General features: G+C 40.0%; 1 protein-coding gene across 1 annotated transcript in view; it reads right to left on the minus strand.

Annotated features, from left to right (window-relative positions):
* Positions 1-25812, minus strand: part of CCDC146 (coiled-coil domain containing 146) — a 4019163-nt gene that overhangs the window by 2066332 nt on the left and 1927019 nt on the right. Inside the window, exon 4 of the mRNA XM_044088498.1 lies at positions 24485-24694. Within this exon, the coding sequence (XP_043944433.1) occupies positions 24485-24694 (210 nt within the window). The remainder of the gene's footprint in view (positions 1-24484; positions 24695-25812) is intronic.

Here is a 25812-nt window from a genome sequence, read left to right on the forward strand (position 1 = left end):
TGCTGTTGGACATATTCCAGGATTGTGTAGACGATTACTACCCACATATGTTCTATAACAGTGACACAATAGCATGTTTAGGGTATATTTGCCAGCAGAACCACCTCTCCAAACCCATCTACCCATGTTACTAGGCCACATCACATGTGGGACCCACCCTGGGGCCTTCACATATACTGGTCCAGCACTACCTTCAGGTGGAACCACCTCAGGGAATTTTGCCCCCCCCCCGGGGCACACACAGACATGATCCTGTCCCCCAAAGTCAGGTCCAGGGTCTGTTCCATAGCAGGCTCCACAGTCACATGGGGGATGTGCTACATCACATTGAAGCACCCAGTACACATTCACAGGGTCCACATGCTCCTCCTGCTCAGCCTCCAGGCCAGGCACCTTCGGAACGTGGACTGCTGTTGTGACTAGCAGTGGGTGGGAGGCTTGTTCCCATTGTGTCCGTATTGGTGCCCATGGGGCTTCCACATCGCAGACCACACACACACACACACACACACCATCCAAGGTGTTTAACCACCACATGTGTCATATACCACCCTCGTAGGCTGTCCTCTATATCTACCAACCTGGACCACCTCCACAACTACACCTGCCATACTTCCCCATATTCCCATTCCCTACTTCACAGACAAGGGCAATGTGGTCCCAACAAGGGGTTCACTTGTGACATACCCGTCCATGTTGCACACACTGACAGCTGTATATATCTGTGTGTATTGCTATGGTGTGCTGTTCCCTCGCACATAGCATGCAGCACTGTGGTGGTAATATAGGGGACACGTATTTACATACATATATATATATGTGTGTGTGTGTGTGTTTGTATGGGTCTACCTGATAACACCGACACGCCAAAACACCAACAATGAAATAATCGACATGAAAAAAAACGAAAAAAAAAAAGTTCAAAAACACGAAACTTCACATGCCCAACAAACCAAAATCCCGACAATCAACAAAACAAATACCTTTCCTGAAAAACACACACACAACACAAGCACACCAAAAACCTTACAAACCTACACTAAACCTTACATACACAACTATCTATGTACTAACCTTAACTCAAACCCTAACCCTAAGGTCCGTCACTATCGCGCACTTACCTTACCCGCACCCTAACCCTAACTCACTTAATTTGCCCCTAACCCTCAAGTCCGTCACAATCACACACTTACCTTACCCACACCCTAACCCTAACTCACTTAACCCTCCCCTAAACAGAAACTCCGTCACTATCACACACTTACCTGACCCGCACCCTACCCTAACGTCCATCACTATCACACACTTACCTTACCCACACCCTGACCCTAACGTCCGTCCCTATCGCACACTTACCTTAACATGTCAGTGTTCTCAGTGTCGGGATTCTCAACTGTCGGTCTTCTCTATTGTCGATCTTCCGGTGTCGGTGTTCTCGTTTTCGGCGTTCTGCAATTTCAGTGTTTTCAGGTAGACCCATTTGTATATATGTAGATATGTACATATAGATATATATCTATATATGTGTAGATATATATGAAGTTGTATATATGGGTTTATATATATCTCTACATATGGGTATATGTATATCTGTGGACATACATGTATGTATGTGTATATATTTATATATATATATATATATATATATATATATATATATATATATATATATATATATATACACACACACACACACATATACATATCTATATACGGGGGTACATGTATTTATTATTTATTTATTATTGTTTGTTAACCGGGTTAGTCCAGCTGGGCTTGTGGCCCATTTTCAGTGGAGACACGAGGAGAAAAGCTCCAGTACATAGTATAAAATGCAGAAATTTGCAACATTACAATATAAAGTACAGAAATTTGAAAACGTACAAACATACAAAAAGCACTGGTACTTAGTATAAAACACAGACATTTTTAACATTACAAAATATAAAAATTATGGAAATTTGCAAAAACTTGTAAAAGGCTGGATTATAGAAGTTAACATATTACTGGTAGATGATGGGAGTTATATGTGTCATAATTAGTCTGTACAAGAATAACAGTTTTACAACAGTATATACACTGTTTTGCAATGGAAAGGATGTCAGTTGGGAATATGAGTAAGATAGGCCAGAGGCTTGCATGCAAAAAGTGTGAAGAGATGTACAGAGTAAGACCTATGATAGTGTGTTAAGTTTGGCAAAGGAACGATGGTTTAGGTGTGGAGTTAGTGGTGTGGGTGGTTTTTAGGTGGAAGTGTGTGAAGGACATTCCCATTTGGAGGCCAGATGGGAGAGAAGCATGGATTTGAAGTTGTTATGGTTTGGCATTTTATGTAGTGGTGGGGGGGGAGAGTGGTCCACTGTTTGGCTATGGTGTGGGACAGTAATAGTTTGCCAGGTGGGTGTAGGGGTTTGTGTACATGTAGTAGGTTTTGGCCTTTCGATCTCAGGGTGCGGCTAGGTGTGTAAGGTGTTAGAGATTTGGCAAGAGAGGGTCATTCTGTTGGTTTGAAGATGAGTTTGTGGGCTGTTGTAAGTTGTATGTATTTTAGGTGGTTGTAAAGTTCTAGCCAGTTAAGGGTGTGTAGGGAGTGGCAGTGATGGGAAGAGTTCCTGGAGTTGGTAGCAAATTTGCAGATTTTGTTGTAACAAGATTCAAGTTTGGAGCGGAGGCTGAGTTGTACATTGGAGAATAGGGGAGCACCGTACAAGAGAGAGGGGAGAAGGAATGTAGATGCGAGGGTTTGACAAGAGGAGGGAGTAAGGTAGCAGTTATGCCTGTAGAGGAGACCAATTTTCTGGTGGGTTTTTTTGATTGCTGAGAGGATGTGGGAGTTGAATTTTAGGTTATCATCAATGGTAATGCCAAGTAGCTTGGTACTGGGAACGATTTCCAGAGGAGTGTTATTGTGACTTTTGATGGAAAACTGGTCTCTCTTGAATTGCGAGGTTTTGGTGGGAGTGAAAATCATTAGTTTTGTTTTGATTGCATTTAGGGCTAGGTGATGGGATTGCATCCATGATTCGGTTTTGGAGAAGGTAATTTGGGTGTTGAGAAGAAGTTTGGAGGGGCAGGAGGTAGAACAGATGATGGTGGAGTCATCAGCATATTGGATGACTGAGGCATTTGGGATGGAGTGGTGGAAGTTATTGATGAATATGTTAAAGAGGAGTGGGCCCAGTACTGATCCTTGAGGGACTCCTGTGGGTGTAGGTAAGAAAGGGGAGGTTGCTTCCTTCCATTGCACAGCCTGTTGGTGCATGGAAAGATAGCTGGAGAACCAGGCTAAGGTTGAGGGAGTTAGGTGTAAGTGAGAGAGCTGGGATAGGAGTAGAGGATGGGAGATTGTGTCGAATGCTTTTGAGAGGTCAATAAATAGGGAAGATACATATTTTCCGCTATCACGTGCTAGGCTGACTGTTTCAAGGAAGGAGAGGAGGGCTGGTATGGTGCTGTGGCCAGGGCAGAAGCTGTGCTGGGTGGGAGAGAGGAGTTTGTGCTGGGTTAGGTAGGGCATGAGCTGGAAGTGGATGTTTTTTTCTAGAATTTTGGAGTGGGGTGAGAGTATAGCTATGGAGTTGGTAGTGTCAGTGTTTTTACCACCTTTGTGCAGAGGGATTATGAATGCATGTCGCCAGATGGTTGGTACATGGGATTCCTGAATGAATCTATTTATGAGAATGGATATGGGATAGGCTATTGCTTAACCTGATAGTTGAAGGAAATTTGCAGGAAGGTTGTCAGGGGCAGTGCGGCATGGTTTTAGCTTTTGGAGTAGTCTTTTTATAGTGTTGGTGGACACAGGTTTAAGGGAGAATAGGGGGAGAGGAGGGGGGGGTGAGAGGGGAGATTTGGGGGGGTGGGTGAGGAGGTTGCATTGGTGGGTGGGTTAGGGAAGGTGGAGGATAGTTTAGCTATGCAATCGATGAAAAATGTGTTGACTTTAGTGGCTGTTTCAAGGCTTGAAAGGTTAGGATTGGGGCATGGGTTGGTATTATTACCGGGGTTGAGTATTGAGGAGATGGAGCTCCAGAATTTCTTTGGGTTGTTTGAGTGTTTGGATTGCAGATTGCAGTAGTAGGTTTTGCGATCTTTTGTTATTGATTTTTTGGCTAGGTTACGTAGATGTTTATATTCTTGGTGGGTGTTGGTTTTTTTTGTTTTTGGTACAGTTTCCATTTTTTTGTTTCATTGAATCATTATCAATTTAGGTTGTTGGGATAGCCAGGGGCAGGGATTAGTTTTGATGCGTTTGGTTTGGAAAGGGGCTAGTTTATCAAGTACGGTAAGGAAGGTATGGTTAAAATATGAGAAAGCATTATCTAGTGGAAGGATTTTTAGTGGAGACCAGTCAGTAATCTTAAGGCATTCAGAGAAGATTTTGGGGTTGAAGAAGCTATGTTACGGGATTGCTTGTATAGGTGTTGTTTTTCTATGTGAGGGGGTAGGCGATCTATAAAAGCTGGTAAGTGGTCGCTTAGGGGGTCTGGTATTATACCGGCACTGGAGATATCATTGGGTTGGGTTGTTAATATCCAATCTATGATGGTACCAGATGTACCGTCTTTATGTGGCCTGGTTGGGAGGTTTATTAGTTGGGTGAAATTATAGAGGTTGATTGAGTGAGTTGGGGTATCTAAGAGGAAGGAGGCCCAGTTAATATTTATGTCACCTAGAATGTAGGTTTCATTTGTGATATTTGAGCTAAACCAGGAGAGGATGTCTTCTAGAGTTTTGGTATTGTCTCCAGGTGGGATGTAGATGGAAAAGATGCAGATGGATTTGTAGTTGTTTAGTTTTAAAAAGCCTACAGCCATTTCTGCATTGGCAAAGGTTGGGATCGGGTTGGTCAGTGGAGTAAAAGTGAAAGTGGAGGGGTAGATAATAGCTACACCACCTCCTATTCTGTGAGGCCTATCATTACGTATGATGTGGTAGCCCGGGGGGAGGATTTCATCACCTCTGATGGAGGGTTTGAGCCAGGTCTCAGAGACTGCAGTTATGTCTGGCTGGTTATGAGAGAGCCAGGCATGTAGGTTGGGGATTTTATTACAGAGGCTTTGCGCATTTAGAGTTGTGAGGCAGCTAGCCTTGAGTTTGTGTGGATTGGAATTTGTGTTAGAGTGGGTAGTGCTGGGGTCTGGACCTGGGTTAGGGTGGATGTCACCTGAGAGTGAGAGTCAGATATGGGGGAAGAGTTGCCTGAGGAGGAGTATAAAGGATAGAGAAGTGTGATTTTGGTGGGGGAGGGTTTTTTTTTGAGAAAGCATTTAGAACAGGGTGAGGTGATGGTGGGGTGGGGAGTATGGTGAGTTTGAAAAGGTGGGATGGGTTGGAGGAGTAGAGTTCTGGGGAGATTTGTGAATATGGGTTTGATGTATTTGGGAGGCCTGAGGTGGTGGTATGTGTGGTTAGAGGTAGGTGTGTGCTGGTGGGGAGGTTAAGTCGGGTAATATAGGTTAGGGATATTAGAAGGGTAGCTAGTGGTAGAGTTTGTGGAGGGCAGGTAGGCATTGCTGTATGGGTGTGTGAGGAGTGATGTGTGTAAAGGGTGAGGTGTGTGGATTGGTGTGTGTATGTGAGTGGGTGGGGTTTGATATAAGGTGTATGTGATTGGCATAGGTGTTGAGGGTGTGTGTGGACTGGTGTGTGTATGGGAGTGGGTGTGGTTTGGTATAAGGTGTATGTGATTGGTGTAGGTGTTTAGGGGCGTGGTGTGAGGAAGTATAAGAGTAGGTGCACTGGGGGTGGGTGGTATTTGGGGTAGGGGAGCGGTGTGAGCCCACAGGGCGAACGGAGCTGGTAGAGACAGAGGAGCGAGAGAGCGCAGAGAAAAACAATCATTAGACTGGGATTCAGAGTTAGAATTGTGGGGCTACAGTTGAGTAAGAGATACTCTGTAGTTTTCTAAAGGTATAACTTTATTAAGTTATAACGTATGTAATTATAGAACTTAAGTTTGAGTTTAGATGCCCAGGTTGAGCAGTTGAGGAAGTGTAGAGTTTACTGTAGTGAGGGAGGAGACGCTATAAATACAGAGACTATGCTATTGAAAGAAATAGGGAAAAGTTTCAGTGCAAGTGTGTGATAGTTGTAAATTGCTGACACCTAGTGGCGGAAGGAGAAATGGCAGGCAGAAAAATAAAATAAAAGAAAAGAATAATCTGCTTTAGCTCTCTACAGTTGAGGATATTCTGGAGTGCAACTTAATGCAAGTTTAGGGGAGAAAGGTGCAACCAGGAGGGGCAGGAGAGGCAATGTGGGCTATGGTAGGCTGCTATCACATACGCAGGAGGTACATTATACAGTTTTCAAGTTAGTACTACCAATTGTGTCGGTAAGGCTACCTACACTGAGGTTTCCTTCCTTAGTAGACGTTCGTTGGGAGCGTTGAGTGTTTGCCTGGAGTCCAGGCAGTTCCAGGGCGTCTTCTTAGTATAGATAAGGGACGTCTTCCCTGCTTTTCAGTTCCTTTATGGGGCTCAGAATCTGGGGGGGGGTACCAGAGGTAGAAGCTGGAAAGAAAAATAGGGAGAGGCAACAGTTAGCTGCTAAATGTCAGAAAGAAAGGAAAAATATATGTAAAGAAAAAAGGGGGGAAGGAAGGGATAGTGCAGAATTAAAAAGGGTTAGTAGTAGGATGGGCTGAAGTGCCAGGTCAGAATAAGGAAGCAATGTAGCACGAGGGAGAGAGCTTTTGGTTAAGAAATCAGAGAGGTAAGGATACAAGCAGCGTATTAGTGTGAGAATGTCAATGGAGAAAGAGGATGCAAAAGAACCTTATAACCTGTGAGCCCACGGAGATGAAGAAAAATGTTTAACACCAGGTTAGACGAACAGAGCACAGACCACTATTAGTATAACATATTGTTATACTAATTAATTAATTAGTAACTATTAGTATAACGCATTCAGACATCAGGTCCACAATCTCAAAACTCCTTCCTGCACAGCTGCACTATTCTGCCTTGCTACAACACAGACAGTTGCCACATATGGACACAGCCTAACATTAGGGGGGTATATGTAATGCCAGATTGCAGGTAACCCTATTACACACTTATGGCATTTCAGCATGCTACAGTACAGGTTAACCTGAGTGTCCTGCAAGTGGTGGGCTGTGGAACACACGTGTCCATCATTATGTCATTACTTCCACCACCAGCTACTGGCCACAGTAATATACATGCTTTCCATTATACAACACACACTATAATGGCTTACATCTTATCAGTTCGTGCTGCTCTGCACAGTTGACGGGTACTGCACACTACCCACAGGGACAGACTCTATTGTCCTTAGCAGCTGGTCAGCAGAACATCATTAGAACAACATCTGATGGCACATGTAAATCATTCAGCATAATCTATCCCATTATTATGGACCAAGTACTACAGTCACTTACATGCATATATACTTCACATATCTGTTGTGAGAATGAGGTCTGTTCTGGGCAGTGTCCTTGTAAGGATTTTTTTTGTTCTCCTTTGGCTTTGCCTTTAGCCTGCTTTCTTTCTTAGTTTGTTTGTTTTTTGTTTGTTTCCCTTTCAATTTCACTTTCTTTCACATTCTCTCTCTCTCCAGTAAATGGATTGAGCTGCTTTGAATACACTGCAGCATGGCTTTTGTAGGTGATGCACATGATCAGGTGATGGCCTCTGCACCAGTGTCTTCCACTTGCTACCTGCATGCAGCATGCTGTGTAGTACTTCCAATTACCACTGTCATGGCAACCCACTACTATAAATCCCTACATCATGTGGGCGCGGTCCCTTTAACTTTCCTGTATGGTGAACATCCTTCCTGTGTGTGGGCAGCAGTGTTACAGACAGCAGGTAGCAATACCTCTTACAAGAGAACTTGCACAATCAGGCCAGCTACATAATTGTATGAGGTTCCAGAACTACAGACAGAGTGTGAGTAGTGTTGTTGTATGCATTGTATAGCACCAGTGTTACAGGGTTTGTGTGTACATACTAGTTTAACATAGAAAGCAGTCTGTCTGCATAGCTCTCAACTGTGGGCCTATCCAATTGATGGCGAGAGGTGTGCCTGTTATGTTTTGTCTGTCCACCACACAGGTCTTGTGTCAGATATATCACTGGCAGTGCGTGTGTTGAGTGCTATCAGTACATGGCTATATCCATTTGTGTTTCTAACTTAGCATTCCTGACTAAGGGTATCTTACAGACTATCCTGTAACACCAGCAACTTGCTTAGTACATGACAACACTATTTCACATATGGGCCTGTGTTCCAGCCTCTGTCCTCCACCTACATACCAGGCGTTGTCCATATGACATGCTGTCAGGGGTTATGTAGTGGCCTGTGAGTATGTCATGCTGCCATTCCTGCCACCATTCCACTGCTGTTGCAGCCCCCACACATATTGTGGGGTTGGGTCCATATATGTGTGGGCTTCATCTACACAATACATGTGTGCTCTTATGCAGTCCAGAAGCCAGTGTATGCAAAACTGGTATATGGCCCTGTATGTCAGTCTATTGGGGGGGGGGCACCATAGCTAACTTAGCCTGTTACAACATGTTGGGGTATTAGGGGTAAGCTGCCTTACAGTATCTGGATGTACATTACCATACAATTCACCTTGGGTAAATGCAGGCCTACTGCTTCCTGCCATATAGACTGTTCTGTTTGTCAGTGTGATTGTGATGGTTTCAGTTATGCCTTGTTATGTAACAGATACATCCTATTGTGTCAGCTGAGGTATTTACCCCTAGGGAATGTGTATAGAGTGTAGATAGAGGCTGCTGGACTATACATCTGCATTACTTACTGTTGACTGATTGTTATCCTGTGGCCCAGTCTGTCTTTACTGTTGTACTACTTGAAGGCCTTGGCCTGGACAGCAACATATGCAATCCTTTCTAGAATACTGTATTAATTTATCTGTTTGACAGTTGCATTAGTCTGTTTATATGTATTTCAGAGTCTAAACAGCTATATGACATGGCACGTGCAACTGTAATAGTACACAAATAAAGCTTTCCCATGTATGCAAACCTGTGCGGGTGTTATATCCTTTGACCTCTCTGTGGGTATATGTTGCAGGCAACAATTGTCATTTGTATGGGTGGCTCATATAGTGTCCAGTTGGTAAAGTGCAACTGTAGGCATAGTGGCTGTTCCGTATTGTGTGTACCCTATACATATGTATCTCCCTATACATATCTCTCTGTGTATATGTGTAGTCACATATATATGTGTGTGTGTGTATATATATATATATATATATATATATATAAATATATATATATATGTATATATATATATATATATATATATATATATATATATATATACACACATATATGTGTCTGTGTATATGTATCTATATGTATCTTAGGAATGTTGACTGCTCCCACAATTTACATTCCCTATGACAGCCAGACTGTACTGCATGATATGTTACTGATACCAGCCTGACATCATGCAGGTGGGATGGAGTACTGTTAACATCTTGTGCCCATGTTGTGTCAGGTCTTGGGTATGGAATTTGCAACAGTTGGTACTGTATTGCAGGACAGACGTGTTTGGCTGTGGGGGGGAATATCTATATGTATAAGACGTATGTTGCTTGGGACCCCTCACCCCCATTAACAGTGCATGTGGTGATATATGTTTTTATGTTCTCTTTTATATCTATAGATATATGTCTGTATATACATATATAGATATATATTTCTGTTTATATATATATATATATATCTAGACATATATATATATATATATATATATATATATCTATATATATGTATATATAGACATATCTATAGATGTATGCATATATATATATATATATATATATATATATATATATATATATATACATATACATATATATAGATATGTATACATCTATTTAGATATAAAAATATACAAATATATATATATATATATATATATATATATATATATATATATATATTTATTTATTTACATTTGTTGACCGGGCTAGTCTAACTGGATACATGTCCATTTTCAGTAGAGGCCCGGGGAGAAAAGCTCTATATATATACACACACACACACACACACACACACACACACACACACACACACACACACACACACACACACACACATACACACACACACACACACACACACACACACACACACACACACACACACAGACACATATACATCTACCATGTTTAAATACATTTCCTGTACTGTTGAATGACTGTGCTGGATGTTATGTCTGTGAAAACATCAGGGTTATGTATATCTGACATGGCTTAGTGGTAAGTCACTTTGGCTTTGATGTGCAGGGTCCTGGGTTCGAGGCTTGCAGATGCTCTTTATTTTGTTACTGGGCAGAACAAAGGATACAAAGTGATTAAGGCACTTTTAAGCAGTTGTAAGCGGGTTTGCGCAGAGGTAAGCACTGCTAACGTCCGGTTACAGTTTCTTATACTGATTTAGCTTCTCAATTGCTTAACCTGTGTAGGCATTGCTTACCCTCGGGCAAAAAAGCTTAAACCCACTTACTACTGCTTAAAAGTGCTTACTCCCGCTTACCCCTGCACTAATTTCTTTAAAAGAAAAGAAAAATGGGTTGATAGGAAAGTGGTGAAAAAGGGGCACAAAGAGGGAAAGACAGTAAGCAAAATAGCTAGGGATGTGCAGGAAGGGTGTAGGGAAGGTCCATAGCTGCCCATTTCTTCTACAGCAACAGCTGTGCATATACACTGAATTTGAAGGTAGATTTGGACACTCAAACCCCTGAGAGAGGGGTGAGGACAACAATAATATGTTGTGAAGCCAATTAGAGCAGATTGCAAGTGTCCAGTGGACACGTGTGTGAAATGGACAGCTATGGACGGGGCAAGATTTTTTTGGGGGGTACAGATTGCCCTTTTTTTTCAGGTGAGAGTGGGATGCTGGGAAGGGATAGTAGGTATATTTGGGGAGGTAGGTTGGGTAGGTTAACAGACAAGGCAAACAAGACGCATACAGGGGCAGTATATGAAACATGTGAGGGGTAAACACCTTGATGGGGAGTGGTGTTGGGAAATTGGAAGCCCATGAGCCCCCTAGTGGAAACAGTGGGACTGAGGTCCCCACCCATGGGCAGTCACCACTGCACCTTTACAGCCCCTCCTTATATAGTCAGTAATCAAAAGGCTCTAATAACATGATCATGTGACTGATTAAAGGTGCTCGTTCAGTCCAGGAGCAAACAAACCCCCCGACTAAATAATCCATTTTTTCTCTTTCCTATTCAGCACTTGGTGCCAGCCTGTCATGTTGGATCTGATGTCCAAAATACGATTAATAATAATAAAACTGAAAAAAGCATTTCATGTACTTTAGTGTGTTTATAGAGGGCACTGGCAATTTCCTGATGTTTGATATCACAAAGATGCTCAGAAATCCTGAATTTGTCCGGTCGTGATGTCTGACCAATTTAGAAGGCTGAACAATTACAGATGGCTAAATAAATCACTCAATCTGATTGACAGTTGGCAAAAAAGAGATGTTATAAACCTGGCTAGTATTTTTTTTACTACTGAAGCACTTAGTCTTCATAACCCTGGAACAGTTTGTACAATGACCGCAGGGGAAACAGCCAACAACTTGATCCCCCAGAAGTGTGATTTGGAATATCCCTTCTTTTGATAAGACCCATGTTTATAATGATTAAAATATGAATCCAAAGTTCTACCCTTCCTAAAGGAAAAATGGCATCTGTTTTCCAAAAGTTCAGAGAGTTTGTTATCTGCCAACAGGATGTTCCAATCATGCTGGACACTGTTCATAAGTGCTCCAGTATTCCTGCCATATGTTGTAACAAAATGCAAAGCAGGTTGTACATCAACACCCTTATTTTTGTATTGAAGAAGGTTTACCCTGTCAATGGTATCCACCCTGTTCTTGGCCTGAAGAACATGTCCCACTTTATACCCTCTGTTCTTGAATTGAATTGTGAGGTCATCTCTGAAATGCTGATAAGTACTATTATCCGAGCATATGCATTTAACTCTCATAAATTAAGACTTAGGAATGTTTTTACAGATATGTGGGGGATGACAGCTGGTGGCATGGAGAAGAGAGTTATCTTCAGGGAACTTCCGGTAAACCTCAGAGATTAAGGTATTATCAAGACGTCTGGTCACCAAGACATCCAAAAAAGTAATCTGATCTGTATCATAGGTTATCGTAAAATGTATCCCCCATTTGTTCTCATTAAGGTAGCTCACAAAATCCTGTAAACAGTCCACATCCAATCTTAAAACCATCCAGCAATCATCCAAATATCTTTTCCAAATGTAAATCTCCTCCAGAAACAAATTATGTGAGCTGTCATAAATGATTTGCTCCTCAATATAAACCATAAATAAATCGGCATAGATTGGGGCAAATGAAGCACTCATAACTGTACCTTGAATTTGGAGGAAGCATTTGTCATGATAGAAAAAAACATTCTTGGTGAGAACATGCTCGGCAAGACAAATAAGAAATGTATTAAAACCGAGTTGGTATAACTCAGATTTATACAGCCAATATTCCAAAGCATCAATCCCAGCCCAATGGGGGATGTTGGTGTATAACGCTGTAATGTCCAAGGTACAGAGTAACCAACCCGGTTCAAGTTGCATTTCAGAGATGACCTGGAGAAAATTTGTTGTGTTCTGTAAACGGGCACATACCCATTTAAGTAATGGCTTGAGATGTTTAGTTAAAAATTGGGACAACGGTTCTGTTAGAGAACCCCTCCCTGAAACTATGGGCATACCGGGGGGGGGGGGTTAGGGTCTTTATGGATCTTGGGGAGAAAATAGATATATTGATTACTGGGATCAGGTAAAATAAGTTGATGCATAATGGTGTCTGTAATGATCCCCTCCTCCTTGGCTAGGGATAGAAATTCATCAATTTGTTTTATTGAAAAGGGAGATCAGATTAAGTGTTAGGTGTAAGTAATACCAGCCATCTGAAAGCTGCCTGGTCACTTCAGTATTATATTGTGTCCAATCTTGGACCACCACTGCACCTCCCTTGTCAGCCATCAGTATAACCAATTGATGATTGTTGCCTAACTTTGAAATTGCTTCCATATCAGTCTTGGAAATATTACTGGATCTAGCCCTAGTCTCCCTGGAGTAAAAATGCAAGTCCTTAAGAATGGAGTTTTGAAACATAAGGACATTGCGATGCATTGATAGCATAAATGTAGACCTTTGATATCTGAACTCTCCCCAAGCATCAGAAGTGTCTCTTCCTTGAAAAAATAATTATAGGTTAAGGTTTCTACAAAACGCTATAACATCATTCACAAAATTGTCCTCAGACACAAAAAAGCCAGGTATGAAAGACAATCCTTTATTCAAAATACCCATTTCAGTGGAAGAAAGGGAACAAGATGAAATATTCAAAACATTTTGATTTATTGTTTCCGTACAAACATCTTTAACAACCCCTCCATATTGTCCACCTGATCTGTGTTCCCCCCCCCCCCCGCCTTTGTACAGATCTAAAGGGCCATTAGAATTACTTCTCTGCTATGCTAGAGAACCTGTGGGGCAAGATATATCAGGCTCAAAACCCGAAGATGAATCCTCCCCTGAGGTATCATAACTAGACATCGAGACATCCTTAAATATGGATCTGGGGCGTTTTCTCTTGGGGGCATTTTTGTACGGTTGTGTAAACCGAACATGTTTATCCTTTTCCTTAGAAAAAGGGTCCCCCCTATCATAATCAGCCAAGTCTTGAAGGAATTTCTTTTTCTTCCTGTCCTTCAACTGCTCTTCAAGACTCAATAAGTCTTGACTAAGTTTTTTAAGACTAGAATCGTATACAGGCTGACCCTCAAAAACCCTGACCTTCTCACACATCTTGGTAATATTCTCTATATCACTATCGATTGTTCTTTTGTAGTGTCCAGCAAGAATTTCAACAAAACTCATGGAAGCCTTATGCTGGGCTTCCACCCATTGTTTCATAAGAGAATCATCTGGATTGTTAACTAGAGGCTGTATGCGGACTCTTAAACCCCTGGGCGTAATACCCTTAATAATGTATGCTTTAAAAAGCTTCTAGTGCCAGACATTACTATGAAGTGACCTCATACTCTTGTTAAGCTTTGAAAATAATATTTCACAACTAACATCCATGGGTGATGACACTGTGTCATTCCCAGACTGATTATTTCTACCCAACCCGAAAATGGCTAGGTCATCGCGATCGGAGACAAGCCTCTGCAATATATTGGATATATCCATTAAGAGAATCAGACACAACTTACCAAAACAAGCAAAATGCAATAGCCAAAAAAATAAAAAATATAAAATAAAATTATCCAGATATAATATTAATGTCCAAATGAATGCAGCAATAGTATTAAGTCGTACACCAGTCTAGTAAAGATGAAGAATCACAATAATACTAAGCAAAAATGCAACATCCAATCAGTTATTGACCATACGTTTATGAAATGGTTTAACCAGCCACCAAACTAGAAGCATACAGTATACTCCAAATCATTCATATATATAGCAGGACCACACCACAAAAAATATATAGGGCAATATCAGCCCCTGTTAAAACATATTATAGTGCTAAATCAAAACCATTAATGAAATCTCAAGACCAAAAAATATGGACAATATCAGCCCATGTGAAAATAAAGCCATGATAGAATCAACAGTGCTGATTCCATACTGATAGACAAATTTTAACCATGAAATGTAACACTTTTAGCCACTATAAAGTCAACAGTGCTGAGTCCAAATGAATATAAAGTATTCAAATCAAAATATATATGCCATATGGTCAATATCAGCCCCTGTGGGGAACACAATTAAATCCACAGTGCTGAGACCATATGTGTAGCAAGATGTATATAAAACTATAAACATGACCTGACTGGGAGAAACTGCATACCCAGTAATTATTAATTATTGCTACAAATCGCCACAAATAGCTAGACAAAACAAAAGACTAAACTACTTGCTGCATTAAATGACACCAATAGAAACTAATTTGCTTGTTAGAAAGTTGTTTTTTCTATCATGACAAATGCTACCTCCAAATTCAAGGTACAGCTATGAGTGCTTCATTTGCCCCAATCTATGCCAATTTATTTATGGCTTATATTGAGGAGCAAATCATTTATGACAGCTCATATAATTTGTTTCTGGAGGAGACTGACATTTGGAAAAGATATTTGGATGATTGCTGGATGGTATGGAGATCGGATGTGGAATACTTACAGGATTTTGTCAGCTAACTTAATGAGAACAAATGGGGGATACATTTTACAATAAACTATGATACAGATCTGATCACTTTTTTGGATGTTTTGGTGACCAAAGGTCTTGATAATACCTTAATCTCTGAGGTTTACTGGAAGTTCCCTGAATATAACTCCCTTCTCCATACCACCAGCTATCATCCCCCACATATCTGTAAAAACATTCCTAAGTCTCAATTTATGAGAGTTAAACGCATATGCTCGGATAATAGTACTTATCAGCATTTCAGAAATGACCTCACAATTCGATTCAAGAACAGAGGGTATAAGGTGGGACATGTTCTTCAGGCCAAGAACAGGGTGGATACCACTGAAGGGGTAAACCTTCTTCAATACAAAAATAAGGGTGTTGACGGACAACTTGCTTTATGTTTTGTTACAACATATGGCAGGAATACTGGAGTACTTATGAACAGTGTCCAGCATCACTGGAACATCCTGTTGGCAGATAAACTCTCTGAACTTTTGGAAAACAGATGCCATTTTTCTTTAGGAAGGGTAGAACTTTGGGTTCATATTTTAATCATTATAAACATGGGTCTTATCAAAAGAAGGGATATGTCCAAACCACACTTCTGGGGGATCAAGTTGTTGGCTGTTTCCCCTGCGGTCATTGTACACACTGTTGCAGGGTTATGAAGACTAAGTGCTTCAGTAGTAAAAATACTAGCCAGGTTTATAACATCTCCTTTTTTGCCAACTGTCAATCAGATTGGATGACTTATTTAGCCATTTACAATTGTTCAGCCTTCTACATTGGTCAGACATCACAACCGGTCAAATTCAGATTTTCGGAGCATCTTTGTGATAGCAAACATCAAAAAATTGCCAATGCCCTCTATAAACACACTACAGTACATAAAAATGCTTTTTAAAATTTTATTATTATTATTGATCGTATTTTGGGCATCAGATCCAACATGACAGGCTGGCACCAAGTGCTGAATAAGAAAGAGAAAAAAATGGATTATTAAGCTGGGGGAGGTTGCTCCTGGACTGAACAAGCACCTTTAATCAGTCACATGATCATGTTATTAGAGCCTTTTGATTACTGACTATATAAGGAGATTGATGTATTCATGTTTTTTACACTGATGAAGGCTATGTGATTTACCAAGCCGAAACTGGTATGTTATTTATCTCCTATATTCTGAAATGTGCTTCAGCACTATATATTAAATACTGTCTGTTTGCCACAGTCTGTTGGTTTCATCATTTGTTCTGGATTATATTTTATTTTGAAACCTTGCAGTTGCCATACGAGCAGAGAATTTGTCTTCACTATATTTCAATATAGCACATGCATAGAAACAGATTTAAATAATTGTCAAACAATAGGACATATGTCCCAACATTACCCTTAAGTCACACATACCAATCGAGTTGGGTATTTAGTTTATTGTTGTTGCAGATATGGTGGGGGGGTATCAATTAACAAGTAGTCTATTCCTGTAGTTCGCATTACTTTCCTAGTCAGTGCTGTTATCTGTACCTTACAAGTATTAGTACACTACCCTATTGCCTTACTTTAGACGGTGGTATGGCTGTCGACAACTATATACATGAACTGGTTTTACCTGCAGTATATACCTCTTACCTGGTATACCTGTGGAGGAAATGTTTGTTAACACTAACTGTTTCTACACATACTCCCAGATTCCAGGTAACTGTTTCTACACATACTCCCAGATTCCAGGTTGATGTTATGCACATACCTGTCCATCTCTTTTTGCACAGACTCTGGCCATGTCTTGACCACATGCAGGTGAACCGGGACATATTTAGACTCTTGCCCTCTTAAACCTTGAGAGACTTACAACACTCTTACACAGGATTTCCTAGACAGTTATATTATATAGCACAGTGTGGGTGACAGTGATGAGTAATACCTTATTATTCAGAGCAACTGCAACACTCACAATGCTATACAATACCAGAGTAAACAGTACCAGTACAGGGTATTAATCTTTTATTTCTAGGCACAGTGTTCATATCCAACAGACCTGTGGGAGCAATGTTTGTTAGCATTACCTGAATGTTGCCATACAAATTACCAGATTCCGAATTAGTATTATGCACATACATCTCACTCTGTTACTGTACACACTCGGGTTACAGCTTGACAACATGGGGGTATAGATGGGATATACTTGGCTTATTACTCTCATAACAGTTTGGGGAGTTGCTAGAGTGGCAGGTTTGTTCTTATAGATGTGTGACGATCAGTTGCATTTCTTGTTTGCTGCCTAAATGTTTGGGATCATCCCACCGATTTCCCAGGGGGACAGGCAGCAGATATGGTCCGATTTACTGGACATTCTGGACATATCTGTATGGTTGTGGAGTATGATTCTGTATGCAGCCTACTACCACTCCCAGGATTCGAACCATGGCTGTGTGTGCTAAAAATACAACAGTTCATGTCTCAGTTGCATGTGCTATTTGGATTTTGTTAACTGTCTTCACTGTTTTATGTCTATGTCTTTCTCAGTTGTACTAAATGACCTCTGGGGATTACACTAGTCACATACAGACATTCCTACACATGTTATTTATGTTGCACAGTGTGTGTAACAGTGCTTAATACAACAGTACTATTAAGTGATTGCAAATCTACATTACCATATGATATCAGAGTAAACACGTGCAGTCCAGCAGTTAGACCTTTATTGTCAGGTTATTATGCTTTTATTTACATACAACCTATATGAGACTCTTCCTGCCATATTCTCTGGTGTATGCAGTACTTGCCTTAAACAATACAGGTTTTATACAGGGAATTAACTTACTAATACTTTTAGATTTATTTCCTATGACAGCACATGCAAGAGTATTACTAACCTGCCTCACGTCGCAACCTCTCCAAGCGACATCCATGGGCCTCCTGGTTTGTAGCCCACTCACTTGCCGCTGTGAAGGACCTAAGAGGAATATTTAGCCATACATATCCATAATATACATGAGCTGGCAATTATTAAAAAGGTAGTGGAGTGATACTTAAAGCTGGGACCTCCACTGTCCTCCTAGCCTCTTGGATCCACTGATCCAAGAGATCCCACTTTCGCCGCTTCAGGTCAGCATAGTGATGCCTGACCTGCTCACCAGTTCGGGGTATGCCAGTGGCACTGGTGAAGTCACAGGCGAGACAGTCCTAGGCTTCTGCTTTATATTGGGAACCCTGGTACTAGCCCTGCAGCAGTCTCTGCTCATGGTCTTTGACAAGGAGTCCTGCCATGACTCTGGACTCCTGGATGCCCCAGCGCTGCACCCAAAAGCGCACACCCTCTCCCATTCTAGACATAGTGCCTGCAAGGGGAAGCTACAACCAGTTATGAGATGTATTCCCACCTGTTGGACTTAAATAGGGCTGATTTTCCACACTTTGCCGTGATTGGAAGGTTTTGAAAAGGCTAAGCTATGGGCAAACCTGCTTACCTACGGGTGGCATTGCTTAAAGGGGTATACCAATGGGCAAATTGAGTTAGCTGGCCTACACATTGCTTACACTTACTAAGCTGGGCTGTGCAATGTTTAGCGTTGCTTAATATTTAATTTGCATTATATTTGTTTTTTGGCATTGATTTATTATTTAGTACATGTTATATATATGTCTGGTATCCATGATTCATGTGTACGTACACTGTATGGGGTCCCTGTGTTTATTACGGGACTTCAACACTTTATTACAATTACACTTCAAATCTGGGCTTACTGCAGTACTCCAGTTCACATATTTATGTTATGTAGTAGGTTATACAACATAAGACTGTATATACATTCCTTTTACATGTTCAGTTTGATTTTCCTATAGTGAGGATTTGTTTGGTGATACCTCAATCTTATGTACTGCTGTGATGGCTTAGTGGTTAACTACTGTGATTATAGTGTACAGAGTCCTCGGTTCAAGACCTGCAAAGGCTGTTTATTTTGTTTCTGGCCAGAACAGTGGCTGTTGCATACAGAGTGATTAAAAAACTTTTAAGCACTTGTAAGCGGGATTGCGAGGGTAAGCAATGCTAATCTTCGGTTAAGTATGCTTACAGAGAGTTAGCTTCAATATTGCTTAACCTGTTTGCGCATTGCTTACCCCCCACACAAACGGGCTTAAACCCATTTACTAGCGCTTACATATGCTTATTCCAGCTTACTGCTGCTTAATAGTGCTTTCACTTGCTTACACATGCTTACCACTGCACTAATTTAGACAGTAATGTCTAATGGTTCTTGGGAAGGTGGGGGATTTGGACGCTGTATGGAGTTATCATTCATTACACATTTTAACTTCCATTTGTATCCCTGATTCCTGTGTACCAGAATAAACAATAAAAACAAACTGTCCAAACCAAATGTCTACAAAGAACACACAGGGTAACTCTCTTCCAAAAAAACAGACTCCAGGCAGGTAAGGCTATCCTTACCTGCCTGGAGTCTGTTTTTTTTTGGAAGAGAGTTACCCTGTGTGTTCTTTGTGGACATTTGATTCCTGTGTACATATACTGTATGGGCCACATGTGATTATCTGTGGAGTTTGCAACATTATGACACGGACACCTCACATCTGCATTTAATGCAGTACTCCAATTCACAAATTTATGTTATTTAGTAGGTTATGCAACTAAAAATATTGGTCATAAAGTGATTTGACATGGAAAATGGCATGTGCTGCAGTGGGACTCGAACTGGGAATGACTGCTCATACAGCGAATGCTCTGCCCACTACACTATTGCTGTACTGCTTCATTTGCATGCATCTTGCTTTTTATCCTCTTCTGCCATTTAAGCTGCATTAACCGTAGCTAAGCGATGGGCAAACCTGTGCACCTATGGTTAAATTTAATCTGTTTCATAAAAAATAGAATATCTTTATATTTTTTGTTTTAACTATTGCTCTTGTGCACATAGGGGGATGTTGCTGGGAGTATGCGTACACCTATGAGTGGTCTCGCTCATTCTTTTAAGACTTGTCTGCTGTTCTTCATTGCAGGGCTGTGTATATTCTGAGAGCTCTGCTCTCAGACACGCCCCCTGCACTCTTACATGCTCCATGTAAGATTAGGAGCTCAGGCCGAGCGCCTTCATTAATATGCATGGCGCACTGCTGTCCTGCTCCTAAATGGCCACTTCTGTGCAGGACTAAGCTAGTCCTGCACAGAAGGATTATAAATCCGGGGGTAAGTGTACATGATATGTATTCGAGAACATCCTTACTGCTTTTTTTTGTGCTTTCTAGTCACTCAGAAAAATTACACTAAGTGTACATGTAGTCAACACTGTGGAAACCTTTATATATCCCTGTCAATATTTGAAACTGCAAGAAAATCAGTAGGAAAACTAAAATTATGCGGAAGAAGGTGTGAGTTATGCCTGTGCTGCCTGTTCACTAAGAACAGTGTACACTTAGTGTAGTTGCTATTAAATCCCGGACACACACACCCACCCACATATAATATATATATATATATATATATATATATGTATGTATATGTGTGTGTGTGTGTGTGTGTGTGTGTGTGTGTATATATATATATATATATATATATATATATATATATATATGTATGCGCACACACACACACATATATATATATATATATATATATATATATATATGTATATATATATATATATATATATATATATATATATATATATATATATAGACATATATGTACATCTATAGTGAGGGAGAGAGAGATAAATATTTCTTTTTAACTTTTAAACTCTAGCAAACTGCTTGACACATTGTAGCAAGCAGTTGTTACAGTTTAGACCACTTGTGGAGTGCTACAGCACTCTGGTTTGGTCACAAATGGTATTACTCTAAAGGCCGGTCATGTCAGTTAACACTTTGTGCCAGGAGCAATTGTCCCTATCACCCCACCTAGCTACACTACTGTTGTCCTGTGTTCCTTTGTTTGTTTGCCTCAGCAATATACAACATAGCTAAATGTTTTAAATTTGTGCTCACCAGTAAACTGCTTGTATGCTGAAAACTGTCAAATGTGTGCATCATGTGTAGTCAGTAACCATTTGAAAAGTTGGGACCTGCTAAAGCAAGTCTTGGGATACTCAGAATGAATGGCAAAAAAACATATACTAAGTCCAAAATGAACGTTTCTCGCAATATTCCCATTCTGCTCAGGTATGGTGATCTTAACGAGTTAGTATGTGTGTATATATATATATATATATATATATATATATATATATATATATAAATATATATATATATATATATATATATATATATATATATATATATATATATATATATATATATATATATATATATATATATATATATATATAGACATATATATATATATAGAGAGAGAGAGAGAGAGATACTTTCTTCCCCTGCATTTTTGATCTTTTTTTTTCAGCTTGTCAGCACACTGCATTTCAAGTGCTGATATTTCAATAGGGTTCATAGGAGGTTACTAGGCTGATGACCCTAGGGCCTTTACAAGCCTAGACATGTAATACGCATGTTCCCTAACTGACAATTGTTAGATGGTTCCCTAACTGACCACTGTTTGATTGACTGATTGTTTGCAGAGCAAATATATGATCAGCACTGACTGCCCCTGGTTGTAAGGGGCATGGGTACCACCACAGGGGTGAATTTGTTTATGTGAGGGTATCAGTAAACATTATGTACCTTCCCATGTACTACACCCATTCACATGAGGACTGTATCTAGTCTCTTGGATGGTGATGACTGGCAGATAATAGTATCCACAGTTGGTTGGTAAACTGCTCTTATAGCCATGTCCCTTATTAGAACAAATTCTCTCCCTAAGAAATAGTAGTTCGGAGAACTAACAGCCCACTTAATGGCTAGGTAGTCTCTTTTGATCACAGCCTTCCTAGATTCTGCATTGCTTAGTTTTCAGCTGAAGAAACAAACTGGATGCTCCACTCTTTTTAAAATTTGTGAGTGCTCTGCTCCTAAACTGACTTCTGATGCATCTTTATAGGTTATATATGGTTTACTAAAGTCAAGAAATGCTAACACACCCTCAGAGATTATTGTTAAAAGCAATATCTACTTCTACTGTCCACTTTATTGTGAGGAGGCATGCTATTGTTGCAAACTGGGGCACAAACAGAATATTCTTTGCTTATATAGTGCTGCATAATATGATGATGTGCATATGAACGGTAGAAGGTCCCCCAGCATACCAAATGACTAATAGCATCAATGGCATCACCCCACTGTACTGTCTGTAATGTTTGCTATCACTTGTACAGGATACAGATATATGCCAACATTTATAATAAGCACCACTAGCAGCTATATCATAACAAACAGTAGCATTTCTTATGGCTTCTTACAAAAGGTAATGAAAATAGTCAGTTTTTATATAAATAACTCAAATAAAAAAAGCGGTCCAGGCCCACTGGAAATGGCTGGTACATAATTTTATTAATATTTATTTTTATTTGAGTTTTTGGTAATTGCGGTCCTCTGCAAATTTTGTGTTATTAGTCTATTTTTATTATCAAAGTTAGAACAGTGGTGATGACAGATTCAGGAAGAATATGATGGACTTTAAGTCCCTTTTCCCTCTCTGTCTGTTAACCATTTAGTCACCCCACTACTGAACTCAAGCCCATTAGTTTCCTTGTGGTGGGAACTTCCTTCAGATCCACTAGGGTGAGAGCCATCTAGAGTAACCATCATACAGGAAGACATAAAGGAGTTTGCACCCTTACTGGCATCTTGGAAATGAGTGCATTTTTATAGTCTTAGCCTTCACAGAGTAGCAATGTCAGCACTTGCATTGCTAGAAGGACTGCCCATGCTCTTCTGTTTGTGAATGCATGCTCTCCCACACATGCTGGCAAGGATTACCATCACCTATTTTGGTGGACACACACATGCACACATCCTCTCTATATCAACTCTCTGCATCATGACAAGCCTCCACTTTCGTAGTATTTCTAGTTTAAGCAGTGATGCAAGATGGCCAGGAATCACCTTCCTTCCACCCAAGGATGGTTATGGCTGCCCCATTTCCTTCCTCCCTGCCTGTGCCATCAAGGACCTAAGATGGAATTACTAGGAACAAATAAAGTAGAAGGGGAACTGAGTGTAGTCACACTATATGAATTAAAGGTAAGCAGTCATCTAAGAAAACAGCGAGAGAGACGCTGGTGGAATACAATGATGTTCAGCAGGAGGCATAAATGAAAGAAAATGAGAAGTTAGTATTTATTTTGTAATGACAGCTTGTAAGAACATATTTAGTGCACTGTCAGCTGTCTTGGAGACATCATCAGCATAAAAATGTAGACAGGATACTGGCAAGTCAGAGAAGGCAACACAAATAGAGTACATAAAGAGAGGCCGCATAAGAATAGAACAGACTACTTTGTCATATATAACCTTGAGGAAAGGAGTCAGAAAATATAACACAAGTATTTAAGTAAGTGAAGCTGAATCCAAAGAATCCAAGTGGTTACCATTTTGAAAAGCAAGACATACAGAAGAACAAGCAAAAATAAAAAAAAATAGGTGGCTTAGAAGAGGTACCATTTTTTTCAAGAAAATGGTTCTGGATAACAGGAACAACCTTCAAGAAAACGCAGTAAAGTCCCTCTGTGAAAATAACTTTCTAACAGGTTCAACAAAAGTTGTTTCAGTCTTCTTTTTCAATTGATCATCACTTGCTCAAACAGATATTGATCAATCACGTGAATCTCAAGAATTTCTTCAGCTTCATCTAAGTCATCTTATCAGTATGATGGGGAGGGGTACATTGTTAAACAAGGACAAACTACACCTATCCAAAAAATAATGTGTATATTAGGTGACTGCTATGATCCTTTTCTGCTATTAAAATTTAATTTTCTGTATTTCTATAACTCACTGTGGGCCACTTTCTTCTTTGCCAGTCATGGCTTGCTGTTCATGCAGCCTAAAAGTCATCTGCTTGTTCACACAGATAAGGACTTTTGGGAACAGGGAACCTTGTTTTCCACTGGCACAGTATTCCATCACCTATATCAGAACTAGGTTGATTTTTCAGCCTAGTAAAAAAAAAATCACCCAAAGGCCGTTCAAATGAATAGCTAGTAAAATACAACAAATTATATATAATTACTGTAGAACACCAAATTCACAGATGTATATATGCCATAAATAAGATGGAACAATAGCCCTTCACATTAAACTAATTATCATGAAAGCACTTACCATTCAAATTTATACTGTAAATCATACTCTCTTTCTTCAACTTCATCTAGGTCGTTCTGGTATTTAAGGAGCTGTTGCCTCAACTTACTGGCCTCAGTGTTAAAGCCTTCAGGGAACTGATCAGCCTTTTCAAGCACCTGCTGTTGCTTTTCCAACTCTCCAGTATATCGCTTAGCATTCTGAAGCAACTGAATTTCTGATTCTTGAGTGCTACAGTAATGAAGAAAATAAAACAACAAAAAGATCAGTCAACAGCTGCCACTGTATATCAGAGAAAGCAACAGTAATTAGCCAAATGTCAAAACTATAATCAAAATCCTAGCATCTCAATAGCAGGCTCTGTAGTACAGAAACATAAAGCCCTAAATGGGATCAAACAACCTAGGATCAATTAGCAGATCAGGTACTGGAGAAGCCCACAAGGGAAAATGGAACCGAGTAGCTAATACAGGTTTGTCCATCCTGTGGACATAGGCAGTCTAGTATACTGCATTGCTCTCACCAGTCACCTGCTGAAGGATGGATGTTTCAGCATGCACTGTATGGGCCAGTTTCACATGTTAAACATTCTCACTCTGCATGTACATAGCAACCTTCAGATTACTTTAGTGAAGGTATAGAAGCAGTCACATTGGTGGGTGCAAGTCATTTCCTATGGATAAGTGAAAAAAAATCCCCTGATAGCTGCCAATTTAATGGTCACTCTACAGTCATTATATATGGGAACAAAAAGGGTATGATCCCTACATTGTGCCAGATAATTAGAAGGCATGGAGTAGACTAATATAGAAAAAAGGTCATAGACTCTTAATGATAAATCATTATAGCACAGATTACAAAAAAAAACAGTTTAGTTTATACCTGAGTGTCATAATTTGTAACCCCTTCTGCTTCATGATATAACTCCATTATCATTGCCACATATTACCACTTGTCTCACATGAAAGTTCTACACACAAGGCTTTCTGCCTGGAAAATATTCAAACTCATGGATTTGTACATCTATAAAGACAGACATGAAAACATACAGCTGTCAGTCCTGGGATTCAACACACTACCAAATGAAATACACTAAAAAGAGTGCAAAAGTTGAAGCAGCATTTATCTTACCTCTGACCATGGTCATGAATTAAAGCAACTCAGCAGATCATTAAGTTTGTTCTGCCCTATGTATGCAAGAAAATGTATCCTCCTTCTTGCCAGGAGTAACTGCATGCAATAAATTCATGAATAAAATAATTTTATGTCATTTGTTTTAACTGAATATTTGCTCTCTGTTTGAAATGTAGTGCTGAAATTGTTTCTTGAAAGTGATTGTCCAAGAAATG

This window comes from Protopterus annectens, chromosome 11.part0 (assembly GCF_019279795.1).
Source record: "Protopterus annectens isolate FY-2018-M chromosome 11.part0, PAN1.0, whole genome shotgun sequence".
Lineage (NCBI taxonomy): Eukaryota > Metazoa > Chordata > Ceratodontiformes > Protopteridae > Protopterus > Protopterus annectens.